Source organism: Cydia strobilella, chromosome 17 (genome assembly GCF_947568885.1).
Source record: "Cydia strobilella chromosome 17, ilCydStro3.1, whole genome shotgun sequence".
NCBI classification, from domain to species: domain Eukaryota; kingdom Metazoa; phylum Arthropoda; class Insecta; order Lepidoptera; family Tortricidae; genus Cydia; species Cydia strobilella.
Window position 1 is genome coordinate 10,981,346 of NC_086057.1, and position 21,133 is coordinate 11,002,478.

The window sequence follows — 21,133 nt, forward strand, 5'->3', positions numbered from 1 at the left end:
GTGAGGTCCCCAGTTAAAGCTCAGTTTTAGCGCAGCGGCAATGGTATACTTGCCATACTTAAGGGCCGTGCTGTGCTTGCTACAGAGTTTACACTATTTCCTATTAAAACTTACAATGAAACTACTTCATTGTGGATAGTAGAGGTACATAGTCTCATTAGGAAATCATGGCAACTTTAGATATAACAAAGGACATACTCGTACACGCACTTAGGGTTATCATATGTTAGTACAGAGACATCAGATATGGCGGCAATCTAATATGTATGTGGCGTCGACCAAAGTACATACAAGGGTAAGAGAAGGTTGTCACTTGTTTTAAATTTTCGTAGGATTAGTCAAATAGGACTAATAGTATTGTTGTTGTTGTGATAGGTATTATAAGTAAGTGTACTTTACTGTACATTAATTACTTTAACTAAGTATTTACACTTATATCAGCGACGTCAAGAAATATACGTTACGGATATATTTAGTAATATTTTATAAAAAATGGTTATATGTATCTTTATCCGTCCACTGAAAGCTACTTTAAAAAACATCATATAATTAAATATGATAGGTTAGACAGGTATTCATATTCATATTCATATTTATTTATTTATGCCCCGTATTCATGCTCATGTTTCCTACTCATTTTTTAACCTTCACATTCATGCGCGAATCACGGCGCGAAGCCCCGAACGAAAGTGTGGCGTCGATTTCGCAGATTGTTTCCCCGTTTTTTGTCGGTTTATCGGCCCGCGTCAAAGGAGGCGCGAAGCAAGACAAGACTGGCAAGACTCCACACTACATTACCATTATTTACTCCACTTTACATTACACACTATTTTGGCTCATCTGTGGCAATATTAACATAAATTATATTATATAAAGCGGCTATAATTTACGGTTTAACAACAAAACAAAATGGAAAAATAGCTACATCACGTATGATGCCGTAGATAAATGACAGTTAAACTCGATCAGCTGATGCTTTCCCGCCATCTTGGCGTGAACCAAACTGCGAAATCGCCGTGAAGTTTGTGAGTGTGGAGTCATACGTTAACGTCGCGATATGTTCTATCCGCGAAGTTGCGACGCGATTCACGCACATGGTCTGGAGGGCGCTTTACATTCCAAAAAAAATATTACTTACACTCGTTCCATTAAACGCATCAAAAAATTATTTGTTATTTTATACAAGCTAGCTTACAACCATAAGCTTAACTATTTAAAAGAAAACCACAAACATGAGCAAATTCATAAGGCAAGTGTAACAATACTGTTGGAGTCAACTAGTGTTGTTACTGTTTCATGAGAGCATTGGAAGCAAGTTTAATATTCTGTACCTATAGTGCTGCTGTCGTGTGGCCATGATGCGTGTCCGGCTGATCTAAAAGCGTACCATATGGTCCTAATACCCCTCTATTAAGTCACCTATCCGAATGTTTAACATTAATTTACTTATGCCGTTGCAAAAAAGATTACAACTGCATGTTGACGATTCGAACTCGGTTCCGAAATAGCAGGATGCTCAGGAAGCCAGACTTTACAATGATCATTACCAACTAAACTCGTTCATGTTTCAAAGTTTCACAAATAAATCGTTACTAAGTTATATTGGAATGCACTAATCGCTAGCTAGGTGACGTCACCATGCTAGGCCTAAATGACAGCAGTCAATGATGATGTGGCGAGATGAGTCCAGTGCAATGCTTGACTAGGTGAATTCGTGCTCGTGTGTTTTGCTAGCGCTCTGAACGTTGCTACGTCTTCTTTTTTCGCACCTATCCACTATAATAAACTTTTTTTGCCGATGCCGAATAATTGACTAAGTTTCTTTTATACACAGGGGTCTAGTTCTAACTTAATTAATAATAACAATGGACTAGCGTTAGCTAAAGGCTCCTCTAGCATCTAGTTTAGACATTGGATTTCACAAAAGGATGGTTTTGGAAGCAAATTTATCTGATGTTGATTTATTTTTCAAGATTTCTAGCTTTATCTATTGGGTCGTGAAGACGCTCGCTGTTGAAATGCATTTACACCGTAACAATGCAACTAAATATGACAAGCTTATAATAACTAACTAGAATAGCTGTTAACCAGGACATTGGCAACGCTCTAGGATTCTTTTTCCGAATACTGGCTGAGAAGCAATTAATGTGTTCAGAAAATACTTTACGAGTAAATGCAGTTAAAACAGAATGGACACAAGTTATCGCTTAAAAAACCATAGTAACATGCTGCCAATCTCAGATGGAACTAGCAGTGTTTGCTTCTGCAATGAATTTTGAAGTTGATGCGATAACTTGTAAATATCATGTCTCTAAAAGGAGCTGTAAAAAGGTAAAAGGGGCAAGCAGGAGGCAAATCTTACTTCTTTTTTCTTTTTCGTCCGGCCCAAATCGTTCTGTAATGATTTAAAAAAATGTCAGAGCGGTTCGTCGCGTTGCTGACGGTTCCAGAAAGGATCACTTAGAGTTACTTCCGGAGCAAAGTACCTAAGTCAGCAAAGGGTAGGTACTAATCAATATCCCATTCAAATAGTTCGGTCTGTGTTTGATAAACCTAACGTCAATTGTAATGATTGTTTGCATATCCTATTGCTAGGCACACTCCACACTCGTGATCAAAATGGCACACTAGAGTGAAATGAACGTATACATACCTCGCCTTCCGCTCGTTTTTTCTCGAGTTCCTTTTGCTTGGCATGCTCCTCTGCTATGCGGGCTTCGATAGCGGCCAGTGACTCTCGTGAGAAGGGTCGGAACAAGCTTCGTTCTTCCTCGCTGATCGAGTCCAAGTCCACGGACATTGTCTATCGAACTCCCCCCGAGTGAACTCCCTACTGCATTAGAAAAAAAAAGAATTAATCAAGTAGATAGACTACGAATAAATTTGAACATTTTTTGAATGCATGTAAACAAAAATCCTTATAAACTCCAGAAAAGTATAGAACTACGCAATCGGTGGAAGTCAAATCGATAAATTCATAAAGTGAACTAATACTTAGGTATTGTGATTAATATTTAAAAATGTTTGCACTTATTAAGCTAGCGCTCTAACACTCGTGGCTTTTATTGCAATCCGATTCAAAAACACCAACTGGTAATTTTACAGAATGAGTACAAAATGTAACCTATGAATATATCGAATAATATAATTATGTATAGTGTACGAACTGAAGCAAGGACATTAAGGAAAAGGTCGGCCTCAACTCGCAGTTAACTCGGAAAACCGGAGCGAAATCAAGTAGGGAACTGCGGCACTGATTATAACAAGTCCTGACTTTATTCCCAATGTTAGTATCGGCTATTATATAACGGAGCTGGGTCCTTGGAACAGTTGCGTAACGCAGAAATATAGGTCAACATTTCTCGTGTTATGCGGGGCCTTCAGCTCAAAGTTTTTGTTACTATGTTGCTAGAACGCACAAAATATTATAATTAGCCCGTAAAGCTGTGACGGGCCCTTAAACGTAAGCCGACCTGTAATTTGCAATTAATCTTGAAAATGGTACTAACTATAATATTTCCGTCTCTCGTTTTCTGTCGGCTTCTTTTCGTTGACTTTCCTTCAGGAAAGTCATGAAAATATGAAGTATATTTATTGATCAAAAATGTAAAATTATAAAAAAACAGAAATGAGCATATGTCATAAAAATATGTCTTGTTTCGGTATTAATGCAGAAATTGATCTTCATTATACATATAGGCAATTAGTGGGAATAATAAAATGTACATCATAATGATTTATGATTTAAAACAGCATTTAGGTAAAGCCTGACCAGGAATATATGATCACGCGCCATGTTGCGGAATTTCATTGGAACTAAGCTTTTCGTACTAAACTGAACTGTAACCACATACATGTAAATAACAGCGCCCTCTTGACAATGATCATATATTTCTGGTCGGGCTTTACATTTCTAAAATATTACATTTTTACAACACTATATTTTATTGTTTTTTAGGGTTCCGTACCCAAAGGGTAAAAACGGGACCCTATTACTAAGACTCCGCTGTCCGTCTGTCCGTCTGTCTGTCCGTCTGTCCGTCTGTCACCAGGCTGTATCTCATGAACCTTGATAGCTAGACAGTTGAAATTTTCACAGATGGTGTATTTCTGTTGCCGCTATAACAACAAACACTAAAAACAGAATAAAATTAATATTTAAGGGGGGCTCCCATACAACAAACGTGATTTTTTGCCGTTTTTTGCGTTATGGTACGGAACCCTTCGTGCGCGAGTCCGACTCGCACTTGGCCGGTTTTTTTTTAATCCTCGTTTTGCATAGTTTGCCGTAATACTTAATATAATGCGGACTCTTCTCTCTCTTATTGTAATATAGTTAGCATTTTAGCTATGTATGTATGTTGAGTAATCTCTCATTGTTAATATAATGTCACTCCTTTTAATATGTGGAGCTTGACTGTAAGTGTTAATTAATATAAGGAATAATAATAAATAAAATAATATTGGTGCGCTTGAGATGCACGACTCAAAATAAGGTAAAAAATACCTTCTAGCTAGGCTCTCACCTCTCAGTAAAAACCGGTCAAGTGCGAGTCGGACTCGCGCACGAAGGGTTCCGTAACATTACGCAAAAAACGGCAAAAAATCACGTTTGTTGTATGGGAGCCCCACTTAAATATTTATTTTATTTTGTTTTTAGTATTTGTTGTTATAGCAGCAACAGAAGTACATCACTGTAAAAATTTCAACTGTCTAGCTATCACGGTTCATGAGATACAGCCTGGTGACAGACGGACAGACAGACAGCGAAGTCTTAGTAATAGGGTCACGTTTTTACCCTTTGGGTACGGAACCCTAAAAAAATGACACGTCATTGTTTAATTTTATATATTTACTATACTTACATTATGTGCATCATTAATATCGTAGTTAGACTTCAATTATGAATTATAAACAATCGAGTTATCGATCGCGAACAACATAGCAATATTTCATATCGGGGAGCGGTGAAGTTACCCCATTTATTAGCCTGGAATAAGGTCACTCGAGCCCGACACAAACACATGCCTCCAAGCCAACTAAACTCCTATTACCTACTAAAATTTAATATATATTATAAAAAAATAGTCTTATTTATGTTTAACTAAATAATAACATTAATAACCTATATCTCAAAACAATTTGATTAAAAAAAATACCGATGATATTATAGCTAAAAGAACAAAATGCACAAAATTTTTAAACCAGAATATTGTACCTATACACCTACCTATACCTACCGTAAAGGGTAAAAAGCACGCTAACCTTCATCGCCACTCCTACTTATGGACATTGTTTCAGTTGTCTGACGATTATCAGCTACCGCAATGAAATTTTACTACGTATTCAAATGAGTCTGGTTACTTGTTTGTTTTTTATATTCTATACAACAATAAAATACTTCTAAGCTTATGCTTAGAATTGATCGGCATATTTATATTAGAGGATTAGAGGTATTCTACCAATTAAATATATATGTATGTCTATATTTATCCCGTATATTAGATATTAAAAAACACCCCCTGGCACTGACTAAAATAACCGACTTGGTATCACATTACATCTCAAAACTTTTTTATAGTAGAAGAATTGCGTTGCGAGACTTGTATCTTTTTACATGTAATGTTTTTGATGGGATTTCTATTTCTACATGTATGGTCCGTGTGAAATAAAGAAAGCAAGGTATCGATAAGCTGTGTACCTGCTAACAGTGAATGGGCGGACGATGGTGCGGGTGCGGGGGCCGCGCGCGGCCGCACGCCCTGCGGCCGCGATCTCCCGCCGTCCACCTACGTGGGCGCCGCCCTTCTGTACAAAATACTCTCGGTTACAATACGCTACTTACAATTTTCAGAAGTTTCTGTTGAGCTACAATGTTCACCCATATATTTGATTACTTTTATGATAAGGTATCTTAGCCGGGTGGCTAAGATCGGATGGAGGGTAAGATCGTATGATCGCAATTGCTACTATTAAAATACTAGTTATTTTACATCACTAGCAATACAATGTGAGACGCCATTTCTCCTCTCGCCACATTGTAGTAACCGCTTAGTCGTGTCGCGTCAGTCATGTGTTACGAACGTTTTAAAAAAAAAAGTATGAAAAGTTAGTTCTTCATGAAAAAGACCGGATTTTTTCAACGTATGCAACTTATTCTCCTTGGTTTAGAGTTGGAATTAGCTTTTAGTCCGATCTTATTCTAGTCCAAGAAGGTTTTTTTTTGTTAGGTGCCTACAAAATTTTTTATTCAACTTTGAGTGTAGATTACTCCTAAACTATTTCATTACGGGTCATTAAGTAAATTAATAATAAAAGCTTGTTTTTTTTTAAATCATTTGCATTGAACATTAGGAGGTAATAATGTAATTTTTGTGACGTCCTTCCAACTCGCCGAAAAATAGTCTGGTCTTATCCGGGTATACCTTACGATAGTTTTATTGCGATAGTTTACCGCTGTACGATACGATATTTTGCAAAGGAAAGGAAAAGAAAGTGTGACATCGTAATGAAATAATAAAGGAACTTTTAAAATTGTTTGCTGCAGCGATCTCCCGCCAGTCGCTTACAAAACGGTATCGATTAGACATTACCTACAATACAATGCGCTACTTAAAACATCCTTTTATGTTACTGTACTGTACTGAACATGACAAATTAGATTCTAACTATAGATACGATAAAGCGATTTGTTAGTATGAATATGAAACAAAACTGAGGTGTGACGTCACTAGATTGCGGCCGCAATCTACGGCGACTGCAGGGGTTTCTACCCTTCTGTATTACAATTCACATGTTACAATAACATTCTGTTCTGTTATACACCACAGTAATAAGTCGTATATGATTAAACAATTTGTATGATCGTGAATAAAGTTAAATATGATGTTACGATATTCATTTATATTCCGGGTTGCTTATAAAATAGTTTCGTACCTAGTGGCCGACCCCCTACGGCGGTCTGTACAAAATGGTATCGGTTAAAATAAAATACGTACGTTATGGCTACGTTCGTAGCGCGTAGCTCGCGCTGGCACTGAAAGTGTTAAGCTGTAAGCTAGTAGAGGAGAGCGGGACTGGAAGTTCCGATTTTCAAAATATATATAAATTTCAAAATATTATATTAATTTTTTTAATACTACGTCGGTGGCAAACAAGCATACGGCCCGCCTGATGTTAAGCAGTCTCCGTAGCCTATGTACGCCTGCAACTCCAGAGGAGTTACATGCGCGTTGCCGACCCTAACACTCCTCTCCCTCGAGCTCTGGCAACAATGTTTTCATGTTAAAAAAAAGGATTTCATTGTTAATATATTGATTTAAACTAACACAATTTTCACTTATAATTTTAAACTAACACGGGACTTAATCGCGTAAAAACTTACGTTTATTTCTGAATCATGAGTTGATAGTTGTATTTTTATGTATTTAATCTATCTAAAGAACGTGATTTAAAAATGTAACAAACGCAAATAAAAAAGAAAACGGCGAAAGCTGCATTCAGAGTTTTAAGATATACCTATCAATATGAAATTACTACATACATTATTCTGGATCACACGTACATATATATATGTCGCAGTAAGATAGGTAAAGCCGTTATATAGTTATAACCCTAGGGATATAATTATATGTCGTAACATAGTTATACGAAAGCGATTCATTACTATCTTACTAGGAATATAAGTATAATACGTCTTTAGTTTAGTCATATAGTTATATTACTGAATTAAGTTTAGTGAAATAATTGTAGGTAGAAATGCGGCGGTGCGGCGGAGGTATAGTTATATCCCTAGACGATAGATAAAGCCGTTATATAGTTACAACCCTAGGGATATAATTATATGTCGTAACATAGTTATACGAAACCGATTCATTACTATCTTACTAGGAAAATAACTATAATACGTCTTTAGTTTAGTGATATAGTTATATTACTGGATTAAGTTACGAATATACTTACTGTTTTCTTTGATTCCCTGGCAGATTTATAACCATTTAACCACATTAGTTTAGTCAAATGACGTATTATAATCATATTCCTAGTAAGATATATCTAGGAATATGATTATAATACGTATTATATGGCATATAACTATATCCCTAGGGATATAACTATACCTCCGCCGCACGGCCGCACTCCTACCTACAATTATTTCACTAAACTTAATCCAGTAATATAACTATATCACTAAACTAAAGACGTATTATAGTTATATTCCTAGTAAGATAGTAATGAATCGCTTTCGTATAACTATGTTACGACATATAATTATATCCCTAGGGTTATAACTATATAACGGCTTTATCTATCTTACTGCGACATATACATAGGTAGAGATTCATCATATCCATATCATATCAAAATCAAATCGGGACATATCGTTATACATTCTAAATGCCTCTTGGTTTTCTACTGCTTATGCTTTTATTATTATCTATTTAAATCTGATTTAAAGTCATCGCACAGGTAGGCCTACTAAGTACTTATAGTAATATAGTTTGGTCAGACGTAAACCTAGACGTTGTAAATCTATAAAATATTCATAGCGACGTAACTTTTACCTCGATTACGTAAAAGTTTACAGTGGTGCGCAGTCGACATGGTGTAGTTATACCAGAGAAAGACGTAGGCACTTCGTGCTTTGTACAATACTGTTAACTTTGTGACCTTCCGTCTGGATGGTTTATAGTTGCATTATGTTTATCTACCCGTCTAGCTGTGGAAGGTCAGATGGCGAAACGGTCTCATTTAGAGCTATCGATATAGCAGCCGTCTCACTTGTTTTGCGCAATATGTTTAAAAATACCTACTCGTCAAAACGAGACGAATGATAATCGCCACACCATAACGCAACTACAGATGTAGGTAAGTGCATAATTATTTTCCATCGTTTTTCACGAAAACGTACGAACGTGCCTTGTTATTTCAGCAGTTCTGGTACAAAAAGTACTGATGTTGACTGACGTAGCATGATAAATACGAACGCTTCCGAGAAAATACGATAGAAATCAATTATGCACTACATATGTATTAACGTGCTAAAAGCTAATGTATACCTAATCTATATATTATATATAAACGTAAAAGTGCTGACTGACTGACTGACTGACTCACTTAAATCAACGCCCAGCCCAAACCGTTGGACCTAGAGAGCTGCTTTTTTTACAATAGGTAGTTTTTATAACGTTAGTATCCAGTTAGAAGGGGTTTTTCAAAATTCATCCCCCAAAGGGGTGAAATGGGGGTCCAAAGTTTGTATGGGGTTCTAGTTTTATTTTAAGCTATGCATTCGAACCTTGGGTAAAAGATATATTATTAAAAAACAAGAAAACTACTTTCAGCGTTTTTAAAAATTCATCCCCTAAAAGGGTTAAAAAGGGGTTGAAAATTTGAAACCATTACAAAATATTAATGCTTAGAAACTTCTTCGAAAGGCATACTAGCGCTTACAAAAAAAAATTTCGACGTTTTTGGAAATTTAAACAGGGGAGGGGAGGGGGTTAAACACGGGATGAAAGTTTGTCTTGGGGTTCAAATTTTATTATAAGCTAGGAACTTGAAACTTTTCACAAAGGTATTATATTAAATAATAACGCTGAAAACTAATTTCAGCGTTTTTAAAAAATCATCCCCCAAAGTGGTGAAAAGGGGGTTGAAAGTTTGTATAGGGTTCAAATTTTATTTTAAGCTAGAAATCAGAAACTTCGTGAAAAGGTATATCATTAAAAAAGTAGAAACGTGATTTTAGCGTTTTTGAAAATTAATACTCCAAGGTGGTGAAAAGGGGGTTGAAAGTTTGTATAGAGATCAAACATTTCTTTGAGTGCGGGACTTGAATCTTTGTTTAAAGGCATATTATTCTAATAAAACAAAAAAAGTAATTTCAGCGTTTTTATTAATCCATCCCGTAAAGTGGTTAAAAAGGGGTTGAAAATTTGTATGGGTCCTCATTTTATTTTAAGCTAGGTACTTGAAACTATGTAGAAAGATATTTAATTAAAAGGGAAGAAAACTTATTTCAGCGTTTTTGAAAATTCATCCCCCAAGGTGGTAAAAAGAGGTTGAAAGTTTGATTGGAGATCAAACCTTTTTTACGTACAGGACTTCAGTCTGTTGTATAAAGGCATATTTTTAGAATACAAGAAAAGTAATTTTAGCGTTTTTAAATATTCATCCCCTAAAAGGGTTAAAAAAGGGTTGAAGTAGCCAACATGCCAATCGTTTACGCTTCGTAGCGAACGAAACGCAACAGAATTGTCACTGTCGCACTTATATGGAAGAGTGATAGAGAGACACAAAGCGTTTCATTATCGTAGCGCAAACGATTGTCACCTTGGCTATGCCCGGTGGCATTAAATAATTACATTATGCAACTTGGGGGGTATATGAAATATTGTACGAGAGACTATTATATTCAAGACAGCCGCATTAAAGACTCGAGTAACAACCTCTGGAGTTACACACAATGTTTTTCATCACACTTGCGAAGAAAAAACAAAATTTAAAGCGAAATCATTCTTAAATACGGTGACATTTCAAACATTCGTCCGCCATATTTAAATTTTTTGGTAGTTTAGGCGTCGAAGGCACAGACCCATCGACATTCAGCCACAATTGAAAATTGTGTAAATATAATTTTATACGAGTAATTAATTAATTAAATTAAATATTTTTAAGCATAAACAACAAAAATATTTTATAAACGTCAGTATATTCATAGTAAAACTCATTTATACCTACTTAGTTCGTATAAATTAGTAACTTAATTTTTTTTTTTTTTGAATCATAACTCCCGCGGGTACAATATAGGCTATTGTCCTTCAGTACACCTGCTTAAAATAAGATCTTTTTTTGAGCAAGTGTGATGAAAATGTACTTTTATTGTTCTAAGATTCTTTTAGTGTAATTTAAAATAAAATAAAGTTGAATATTAATATGCTATTATTTATTAGTATTACCTGTCGTCCGCGAGAGCAGTGTGGCCGCGGCTACCAGAGAGATGAAAGTGAGCTCGTGTTCGCTGATAGGGACAGCCAGCAAATGGGCAAGATTTTTCATGTCCGACCTGAAACCAACGATGCGAATAAGACTCAATACTCAATAAGATCATATGCTCAATTAAACCAAGATGGAACCATGGCTTATTCGATTACTATTGTGAGAGACCATCAATACCTATTATATATAGGCAAGCGTGGCTACAGACTTATTTTATAAGTGCTTATCGATTATTAACTGGAATGATCCTACTTTATCATCTTAATCTGTTATTAATACTCGTATTTTTGCATCTCATTCGCAACCAATAACGTATGCGGAGTGAAATCTGGACAAAATTCAATGTCGTTTTTAAATAAAAAGAAAATGGTTAATTTTCATAATGTATTTTAATAATGTATTTAACAACGTTAAATGCAAGAATAATGCAAGATAGTTTACTCAAATGCGAGATTTTTAACGGAAGTTGTGGTACTTTAAAGCCATCGGTGTCGAAAACAATTTTATCCTCCTTTGGAAAACTTTTTTAGGAAACTTCGTATGCTTGATATTTATTTCACATTCTCGTCCGTTGGACCATTGGTGTTCTCAAAATAATAGTTAGATACCTTGCCATAAATTTCCATTTTAAGTGACTTATGATTAGTCCCCCATAAGTCCCATTACGCAAAAACGGCTGTTTTTGTACATTTTTGTCTGCATGATATGATGTACCCAAATTTTATTTTCGGAGACGGTGAACTAAACTTGTCTTGAATGTTTGCCGATGCCCATATATTCAAGTTATTTTTAAACAGTTTTATTGCCACATTTGAATAATCTCATGACCTCACTTTAATATTCTGTGACTTAGCGGGCCGTCATTTTCTTCAATCGATCTCTCCCAGGAAACTGGCTAATGCTGGAATGTTTACCGAAACCAGACTTTCTAGCGGTAGTCTTTATTAAAGAAAAAGGATGTACAAATATTATAAACATACCTTCACCTCTAACCCGCTTCCACAAAATGTTCCACTATCTTTGCTTTCGGCCATAGGGAAATAGTAACTGGAGAAATTACATACAGTTTCGCGATGGTGTTCTTCTAGATTGACCACAATTTCAACAGAAAGAATCCAATGCCTATGAAACTTACCCGATTAATTGACAGATATTAAGTATAGATTTTAAATTGGCAGTATAATTTCAGTTTACGTTTTTGTTTACTTTTTACATGTTCAAAACTTTGTCCAGATTTCAGTCCGCATACGGTATGAGTGCAGGTGAGATGCGCAGATATAAATACCATATTATGAACAGATGTTTAGACTCCGACCACGCTAAGTTTGCACTGACTTGGCAATGACAATGTATATATATTGCATAGGAGCGCCATACTTAATGTAGCACTAGAGCTTCGCCAGCCGATGGACACATGAAAGAAAAGTAACTTTAATTCACACCATTCAAGATTCATACAATATCGCGGCATACCTAGTCTCAATAAGTAAGTAATACTTCCCACTTTTTTAATTCTAATTGCCAATACATATAAATCATATAATATATAGCTGTCCCGTTAGGGATAGTATGTATATTGATATTTAATTATGCTCGTATCCTCGGATTACCTACGTTAGTTAACGGCGATTTCGGGGTCAAGTTAAAACATTTACGCGTCATAGACGTGTATTGCTGATCATTAACGTCAATTCCCATCATATTTTATGTACATATATCTAGCTAGCTAGTTAGCAGTTAAGTGAAAAAAGGTAAATGTCCCGAAAGTTCATTACAGTGTAAGCACGCGAATGTGAAACTCAAGCAATCCAATAACGTGGCCGGCAATTGTAACCATTTTAACTGCAGCAATTTTAGGCTTTCGTAATTTGCTACGTAACTACATTAATTGAATGTATTCTATGTAGTTAGATTAATTAACCTAAAAACTGTTTTCTGAGTAGGTATATAACTAGTTTTTTAGGATCTATGAAGTGTTATCTTTTATATTTTATCCATAGCGTACTGTTACAGGAGTAAAGGCATATAAGAAGTAAAAAAAAAACATATAAATACAGCAGTGAGAGCGAGCAGGAAATATAGTAAATTTAAAAACTTGTATCGTGTATGTGCATGTGCACGCGTGTTTCCAGTAAACTGATAACACTAAAAGATAAATTCTTAAGGCCGTTCCATCGGTTTGCCGCTGTCTCTGTCACATTTCGCAAGAAAGAACGGGAAAGATCATGCGCGCCAAGTGTCAATTTTGATCGAATTTTGACGATGTTTATTTATTTTAAAAACGTTACCCTACAATATCGAAATTCGAAAGCTATGAAATTACTATTTAAGTTAAGATTGTTTTTTCTTCTTTTTTTGTTTATAGTATCACATAATAAATAACCGAGTAAAGTTGGATTAAAAGTCCGAGTTAGAGGTTACTTTGGGAATTAATTGTATCGAGCGAAGTGTCATAATTCGTGTATCGGAAGCTATGATATTAAAGATAATATAGTCAAGAACTACATATATTTTTTCCACGTCTACGAATATCAACACCTCTTAGAAAAACAGGATCATATAAGGAGATTTTTCGCCTTCTGGCTCAGGGAACCGCCTTAATTGTGCATACCTAATAAAAAACCGGCCAGGCGCATGTCGGGCCATGCTCAGTGTAGAGTTCCGTAGTTACCCTCCCGTCACAATAGGCAACAGATTGTTAACAAAGGGATGAAATGGTGCTTGGTGCCTTTCACCCGAGTTAAACAGTCTAGGTACTTTTCATATCGAATACGAGGAAACCAAAAAGACAATTACTAAGTATGGCAAAACCTCAAAATTGAGGCGGCCGCAGGTACTTGTAGCGACGCGATGAGATCGCGGAGTGAGACGCCAGCCTGGCATGGCACACTCCACGCACACTATAATTCCTTATAGTACAACCGGATTAAGTCTCACCTCGAAATCCTTCCAAAGATATGAAATTTGGTATGTATGTTAATTAAAGGTCTCTTTTTCATGTCCACACTATTAGACATTTGGGGACCTCGAGGAATCGCAGCCATCTTGGAAAATGTGTACCATCCTGGAGAAATTTGCGTTTTACTTTAAATATACGTTCTCTATGAAAATATGGTGTAAGGCAACATTAAAGCTTATTAAATTCTAGACAAATAAGTCCTAGATAACTTTGCGGAAAAAATACATCTTGTTATAGAAAATAATAGCTGAATCCAGATTTAGCGCTTATACCCTTTCAGGGGATTTTCTCTTAATATGAAACTTGGAGGAATATGAATTCCACTTTTGTCTATACATTTCTACACGTTCTACTCCAATATCAACATTTTACCCGACTGCGACTTAAACAGAAAGTAGGGTTATGGGTTTAAATACTGAAAATAAGTACACCCTGTAACTCAGGATACTGGACGGATTTTTTAAAACGACATATTGGTAGATTCCTCTTGCCCTTCACAACCTGTTTACATCTGTTTTATTAAAGAAAAATCAATACAGCTGCCTTGAGAGGACGCCGAATAGTAAATCATATCATATCTTTACTTCTAGCGCCTAAACTATTGAGTGGATTTAAAAAAAATAGACACCAGTAGATCCATAATTGGTACACGAGTGCTATGCAATACAAATTTCCTAAAATAAATAGAGGAAAAATGTGTAAAACTTAAAAATGTGACCATAAAAACAGATTTTAGGTTATTATAAATATTTAGAGTAAAACGCAAATTTCTCCAGGATGGTACACATTTGCCAAGATGGCTGCGATTCCTCGAGGTCCCCAAATGTCAAATAGTGTGGACATGAAAAAGAGACCTTTAATTAACATACATACCAAATTTCATATCTTTGGAAGGCTTTCGAGGTGAGACTTAATCCGATTGTACTATTAAAGCTGTTTTCAATTAGGAGTTTTTTGAGAGATACTATCTAACCTAAGACGAAAGTGGACGACAGCGCGAAATTGTCTTTTCTCTCATCTCTTAATAATATTTTAACATAATTTGATGTATTTGTAACTTTTTTTGAAATTTTATTGTTATAAGATAAGTGATGGTATGGAATTAGTTTTTAGCTCCTAATTCTAACATAAAACCAAAAAATCTAAAAGTCAAACGATCTCTTCGTCATATAGATATCTATGGTTAATAAACATCATTTTGTGTGAAAATATTGTCGTTAATGTCAATATACAAAGAGGAAAATGGGGACTACGAGAAGCGGTCGTCCCTTTTCCTCTTTAAAAAAAAAAAACATTTCTGTATTCTCATGAATGAGAACCCACAGGAGACTCGCCCTTTGTTTGACCTTGGCCTGGATAGGCCTGCGAGTACCTACAGATTATATCGGGGTATGTAGTGTTCCGTAGGGGTGTAATTAGTTCAGGGAGACTTGTTTAACAACTAGAAATGTCATGTTACTTACTTACGTTTCAGATGTGATTAAGTTATTTCATCACCTTTATGTAATAATGATATTAGTCTGTAATTTGGGTAATTTTTTTGCATATTAACATAGCTGGACCTTTTTTGTTTTTGACGTGATAACGATTTATAAATCGTTGAACACCGGTAGCATGCACGAAAAAGTGTCACGTTGTGGACAGATCTCCATGGTAACGTTGTGGACAGATCTCCATGGTAACGTTACGTCAATGTTTTCTTATGACGTTATCACGCAAAATTATCGTCCGTAAACCGACTTTACAGACAAACATTTTTTTAACATGTGGTAATAATTTGACTTTTTTTATTATTATAAAATTTAGGAACGAAAAACGAATTCCATACACATTTTTAAAAGCTCCTAACACTTATAATATTTAATTAAAAATTCGAAAAAAGTCAAACGAAGGGGCATAGCTGTGGTTAATATTGTGTTAATATACTTACTTTCTTTAATGTTAATATCCAGAGAGGGAAATGGAAACTTCATCGTCTCCTTTCGTCTTAAATTTAATCCGTTTTAACCGCCTGACGAATTTGTTTTGTCATTACCAACCTATTTAAGGGTTCCGTACCCAAAGGGTAAAAACGGGGCCCTATTACTAAGACTTCACTGTCCGTCTGTCCTTGAACTGTCATTTCGATTGGTCAAAAATGGGAAAGAGTTTACATGGGAGGGTTCGCAAAAAAATTCAACGAATCGTAAACTCGCACTTTTTAAGGACAACCATGATCTTGAATTGTTGAATCGTTTATTTACATTTTTAGTTAAAATATATATGTTAATTATTAATATTTCAGTTAAAACAACCTGCGCAAACAATTTTAAGGTTTTATGTCAAATACTAACAAAAATCTGTCATATTTGTTTATAAATTATTTGCAATTTCTATTGGAATCCATTTTAATACTTTACTTTAATACCATTCGCGTCACTTAACTTTCATCCCTCCGCATTACATAAACCGTACCCCCTAAGCGATTTGCCCTTACTTTTATACTCTATAAAAATAAAACTCATAATATACAAAAGAAAAAGTGACGAAGTGGAGTAGTGGAGGCCGGATTGGAACGACGTCCTTTAGCTAACGCCATAAACCCCTAAGCCACTCCGTCACATCACATGATAGTAGTGTAACTACTTAACAAACACAAATCAAAATATTTGATAAATTAGTTTGATTTGTTCCCAAAGTTGTAAATGTTGTGTAGTTACCGTATATAGTGCTTAGGGTATTGTCTAGAACGCGCGCGGTTCGATGGCCGCGACGCCCGCAGGCCGCGCGCGCTGCTGGCTCCCGGCGCGCGCGCACCACATCTGCCTTCGTTGCCGCCTCTGCAACAGCCATGCCATCTATTTAATACCCGTAAGATACCTTACATACTAACATACAAACATACATAAGTGGCTCAAAAATACGTTGACAAAGATTTTTAGTGCGACAACCGTTTGAGTTTGTGTATCAAGGCTAAAGGAGAATACGAGTATGTTGAAGATAATACGTTTTATTTTAGTTAAAATGATTGTAGTTTTAATTTATTGCTCTAATTTCTCTTGCTCTAATGCTTAATTTCTTTTTGTCAAAGTATTATTGCCATTTTTGGACCACATTTTCATATTGATTATAGCTATGAAAAGTTACAAAGTGCTCCAGGGGGGGAGGGAGGGGTCATGGGGGTCATAGAGGGGTCATAGGTAGGTAAGTAGGTACAAACTAGGACACATGCTTACTCTTATTATGACTCGAATGTACAGTCAGCTGCAGAGATAGTTGACCCCCCTGCAACAAATTTCTATGCAGGCGGTGTGTGCAACTACGTACCTACTCGAGTGTTTCCATTCATTTGTTGTCCTTAAAGTGTCATTGACCCAGGGCGGGTCGTCCTCCATAGACTAGATAGTACAGACTAGATACACAATGTAATGAAGGAGAGTTTGTTCAATTTTTAACCTTTTTTTTGGAAGTTTGATCATACATGACATAATGCTTTCGGATGCGTGCCCTTCTTTTGAATTACCTAGTATACATGGAACGTAAACGTCATCCTTATATCATGAATGTAAAAAAAACTTTTTTTTACAAAATATTTACCTACCCCTATCCCTGTCCAGTCACTATCCCGTCGTAAAGCAAATTTCTCCTAAAAATTAATTAATATAATATCTTATGGGACGCGAGACATACATACAAATATACGGGTCAAACAGAAAGCCTCCTTTTTTTGAAGGCGGTTAAAAAATAGCATTGAAGTTATAATTACGTATATGAATTGAAATCCAAAACGTAAAATATTCAGTAAAATAATTATTTGTTGAGTGATAAATTTGAGTTAGGTACCTAATACACAAGAGTTTACAAGTTCCAGTTATACATTTCCGCTGTCTAGTTATTTGAATGCACTGAGAGCTCATTATCTAGGTAGTGTCAGCCCATTCACGGGCCGGCGGCGGCAAGTCTGTCGCTTCCCGCTGCCTTGTATTGCTATTGGTCGCAAAAGCAGACACTAGTCGAATTCTCGAGTGAACCAGCATAAAATGGACTCGAGAACTGTAACAAAGAACTATGTGTAACCGCAGAGCGCATTTTTTATACTTGAACGCCCCGAGAGCGTATGAATCGCTCGTGTTCGGCTAGGGATTGGACTGAAACGATAATGGCGACGCGGAGCTGCGCCTGACGTTTCAATGGCTGAGTAGCTGTGAAAGTGAGATTTAATATCGAAAAATGAACTTTTGCTTCAATGCTACTGCTTTGTAACCGCGGGTTTGCGAATTAATCTGCACAATTTTAGTATTACGGCAAAGTTAATCATTTATCACTACAAAAAAAACATTGGTATTAACAAATAATAAATAGTTCAAAACAAATATACTTAATTGAAAGTGTCTAAGTATAATATACACTTGTGTTGTGTAGGTCTGTGTATTTCGGAAATTCAAAAAAATCAGATTGCCGGGTAATTTCTAAATTGGACACTAATATTAATTTCCCGACATTCTGTAGGGATTACCTAAATGAACCTTACTTAATTTATTCATATTAAATTTATACGTGGGTTTTCAATGTTTTAATTGTAAGTATGGTAAAACCCATGTACCCTATCTATACACAACCCAAATGATAGATCCGAAGTAATTACAGCTTAGCTGCTACTTACTATTGCGAATAAAGCAGTTATAGGTAGGTAATTTGAAAATTTGAGGCCTGTCCAGCAGGGTCTAATATAATGCGTAAGCATAAAAATGACAGGTCTGTGCGTGGGTGTACATCCAATTTTTTTTAACACATATGTATAAAAGGTTTACGGCACGTATGTAGGTACGTATACGCCGTACGTTATAAAATGAACTGAAATGGAATGTTATTCCAGTACAGTTGGAATTCAGAGACAACGCAATAAACATCGGTTGCTGTATATAATTCAACGTAAGTGGTGGAATCGTAGTCGTGGGGTGAACAAACCCGCTGGATCGATACCGGCCGAGCTCTCGGGAAATCCACCCGATGGAAATGCTGAGACGTTCCAACGAATAAAATGGAAACTTAGCTGCTTACAAGATTCACCTTTGACAATTTCGACGGGAGATTTGAGTGAGGTTCAATGTTGTATGGTCTAAAAGTTTGACTATGTTAACGTCCGACTTTCGTTCTATGTTCTACGTTGGGCTCGCGTGGATGGTTGGGGCTGTCCCTATCACGGCGCATCAGGGAGTCCACTCTCTTGCGCATTATGACTTGGAAACCATCCACCGTGGATGACTTCTGAATACTGTTATTGACAGTTTAGATAGTTCAACTAATTTACACAAAACTTTTACAAATTAGGTATACATATAAACCTTCCTCTTGTATCACTCTATCTATTTAAAAAACCGCGTCAAAATCCGTTGCGTAGTTTTAAAGATCTAAGCATACATACGGACAGACATACAGACAGCGGAAAGTGACTTTGTTTTATACTATGTAGTGATATGCCAACTTGTTTGGCCAGACCGCCATTAAAATAAAAGAGAAGAAAAAGAAGTAAAATGCGTCGGTTGTTAGTTTAGTAATATGACCGAAACATGTGCCTGTATCTGTTCCAACTTTTCATTCGTTTTAACAATTATTTCATCTTTATGTTACCTGGTAAAAAATATGAGTTCTGTTATAGAAGCAAGTGGATAATGGAAAGCCCACTCGAGTAATAAAATAAAAGCGTGTCGACGATCCCTCTGCGGATCCCTCTCTGGTAATCTCGATTATACACTATTTTCGTCGTTGCTTTGTTTTAAGACGTCGAGAGATGCTCCGAGGTGCTATTGTGGCGTTCCGAGTGAATCCCGCTCCACCTACTAGCTAATGCACCCACTACACTTGGTCTATTTATGTACCGCCTACACTTCTTCCCATGAGATTTTGCACGAATTTATTTCTGTTCGGAGAACACTTTTCTTCATAATAGCGCGTTTCGATTATTAGGGGCTTAATATTAATGGTAGTAAAGGTAAATAAACGTTAAAAAGCGGTCACAGTTACCCTGAGCGGTACCCTACTTTGTAATAAAGGTTACTTTGCTAAGCGGGTTCTCTGTTCGTATGCGCTTTTATGCAGCGGCATATGGGTTTTCCGTGGGTTTTTCCTTGTTATCGGCAACGAACGTAGCGCGTAGCTTATGCTAGCAGTTAAAGAAAAAAGAAAAACAGATTCATAAAAGATGAATTATATAATAGAATCTAAATCAGATAATACCTTATATAAATGAGGCAGTTTTGTATATGTGTGTAAGTTTAAGTTTGCATCCTCTGTTTCATTTAATTTAATTTATGTGATCTTTGTTGATTTAACCTGACCTTATTTGTTTGTTTTTGTTTTGTTTTAATGTTTTAGTTCTTAAACTATGTTCAATTCTCAATGTATGTATTGTCTCTGCTGCATTTAGTGTTTTAGCATCCTTAGCTGTAAGTTTATGTATGTGACTAAAATAAAGAAATAATAATCATTTTCAGATCCAGCCAATTCATTTAAACAATACCGGTGAAATCGTAGGCCAGCCAGACCAGACTAGTCCGCCCGCGGTGATGCATTTTGTAAGCCTTGAGAATGGACGCCAACAATGCTAATAAAGAAACAGTGAACAAAGAAAATGAATAAAAGCAACAGGAATCGATTAAAATCCATTAGCATGTTTATGTTTAATGAAAACTAAATACTTGTCACACAGAAATTGTCTTCTCATCAAAACTATAAAAACAACGAGTGTTGTCAATAAATTAAAACCCTAATTGGAAATTACCTAATTGAGCTAATTATAAGGAGATAATAAACGGTATATAGACAGTACGAGTAGGAATTATAAAAATATTTGAATTCGTATTTACAAAAACGGCTCTCAACATTTAGGAAAAACATAAAACAATTATATATACGTTTACGGTTATCGTATAACTGAGATAAAATGCGCTTACAGGACGGAGAAAAATATCAGTTGAGGTATTTAGAACTCAAAATGTATCAACATTTTTGTTTAGGGTTTAAGGACTTTTGTTTGTTTGAGTATCGCTCGGTCACCGATATTGTGCATAGAAATGAAAAGTGCAGTGGCACTAGACACGGCGGCGGGCGCGGGCGCGGGTGCGGGCGGCCGGGCGGCCCCACAGCACCTGTTCTACGAAACCGAATGACCTAGTTCTGGTGTGCCGCATCGCA

At 36.1% G+C, this 21,133-nt stretch overlaps 1 protein-coding gene across 1 annotated transcript in view; it reads right to left on the reverse strand.

Moving 5' to 3' along the window:
• The window catches only part of LOC134748707 (sodium channel protein para-like), an 83,915-nt gene that overhangs the window by 39,805 nt on the left and 22,977 nt on the right, over positions 1–21,133 (reverse strand). The window contains 5 exon segments of the mRNA XM_063683477.1: positions 2,363–2,395; positions 2,654–2,833; positions 5,702–5,808; positions 10,962–11,068; positions 16,660–16,779. Coding sequence (XP_063539547.1) covers positions 2,363–2,395; positions 2,654–2,800 — 180 coding nt within the window. The 5' untranslated portion in view covers positions 2,801–2,833; positions 5,702–5,808; positions 10,962–11,068; positions 16,660–16,779.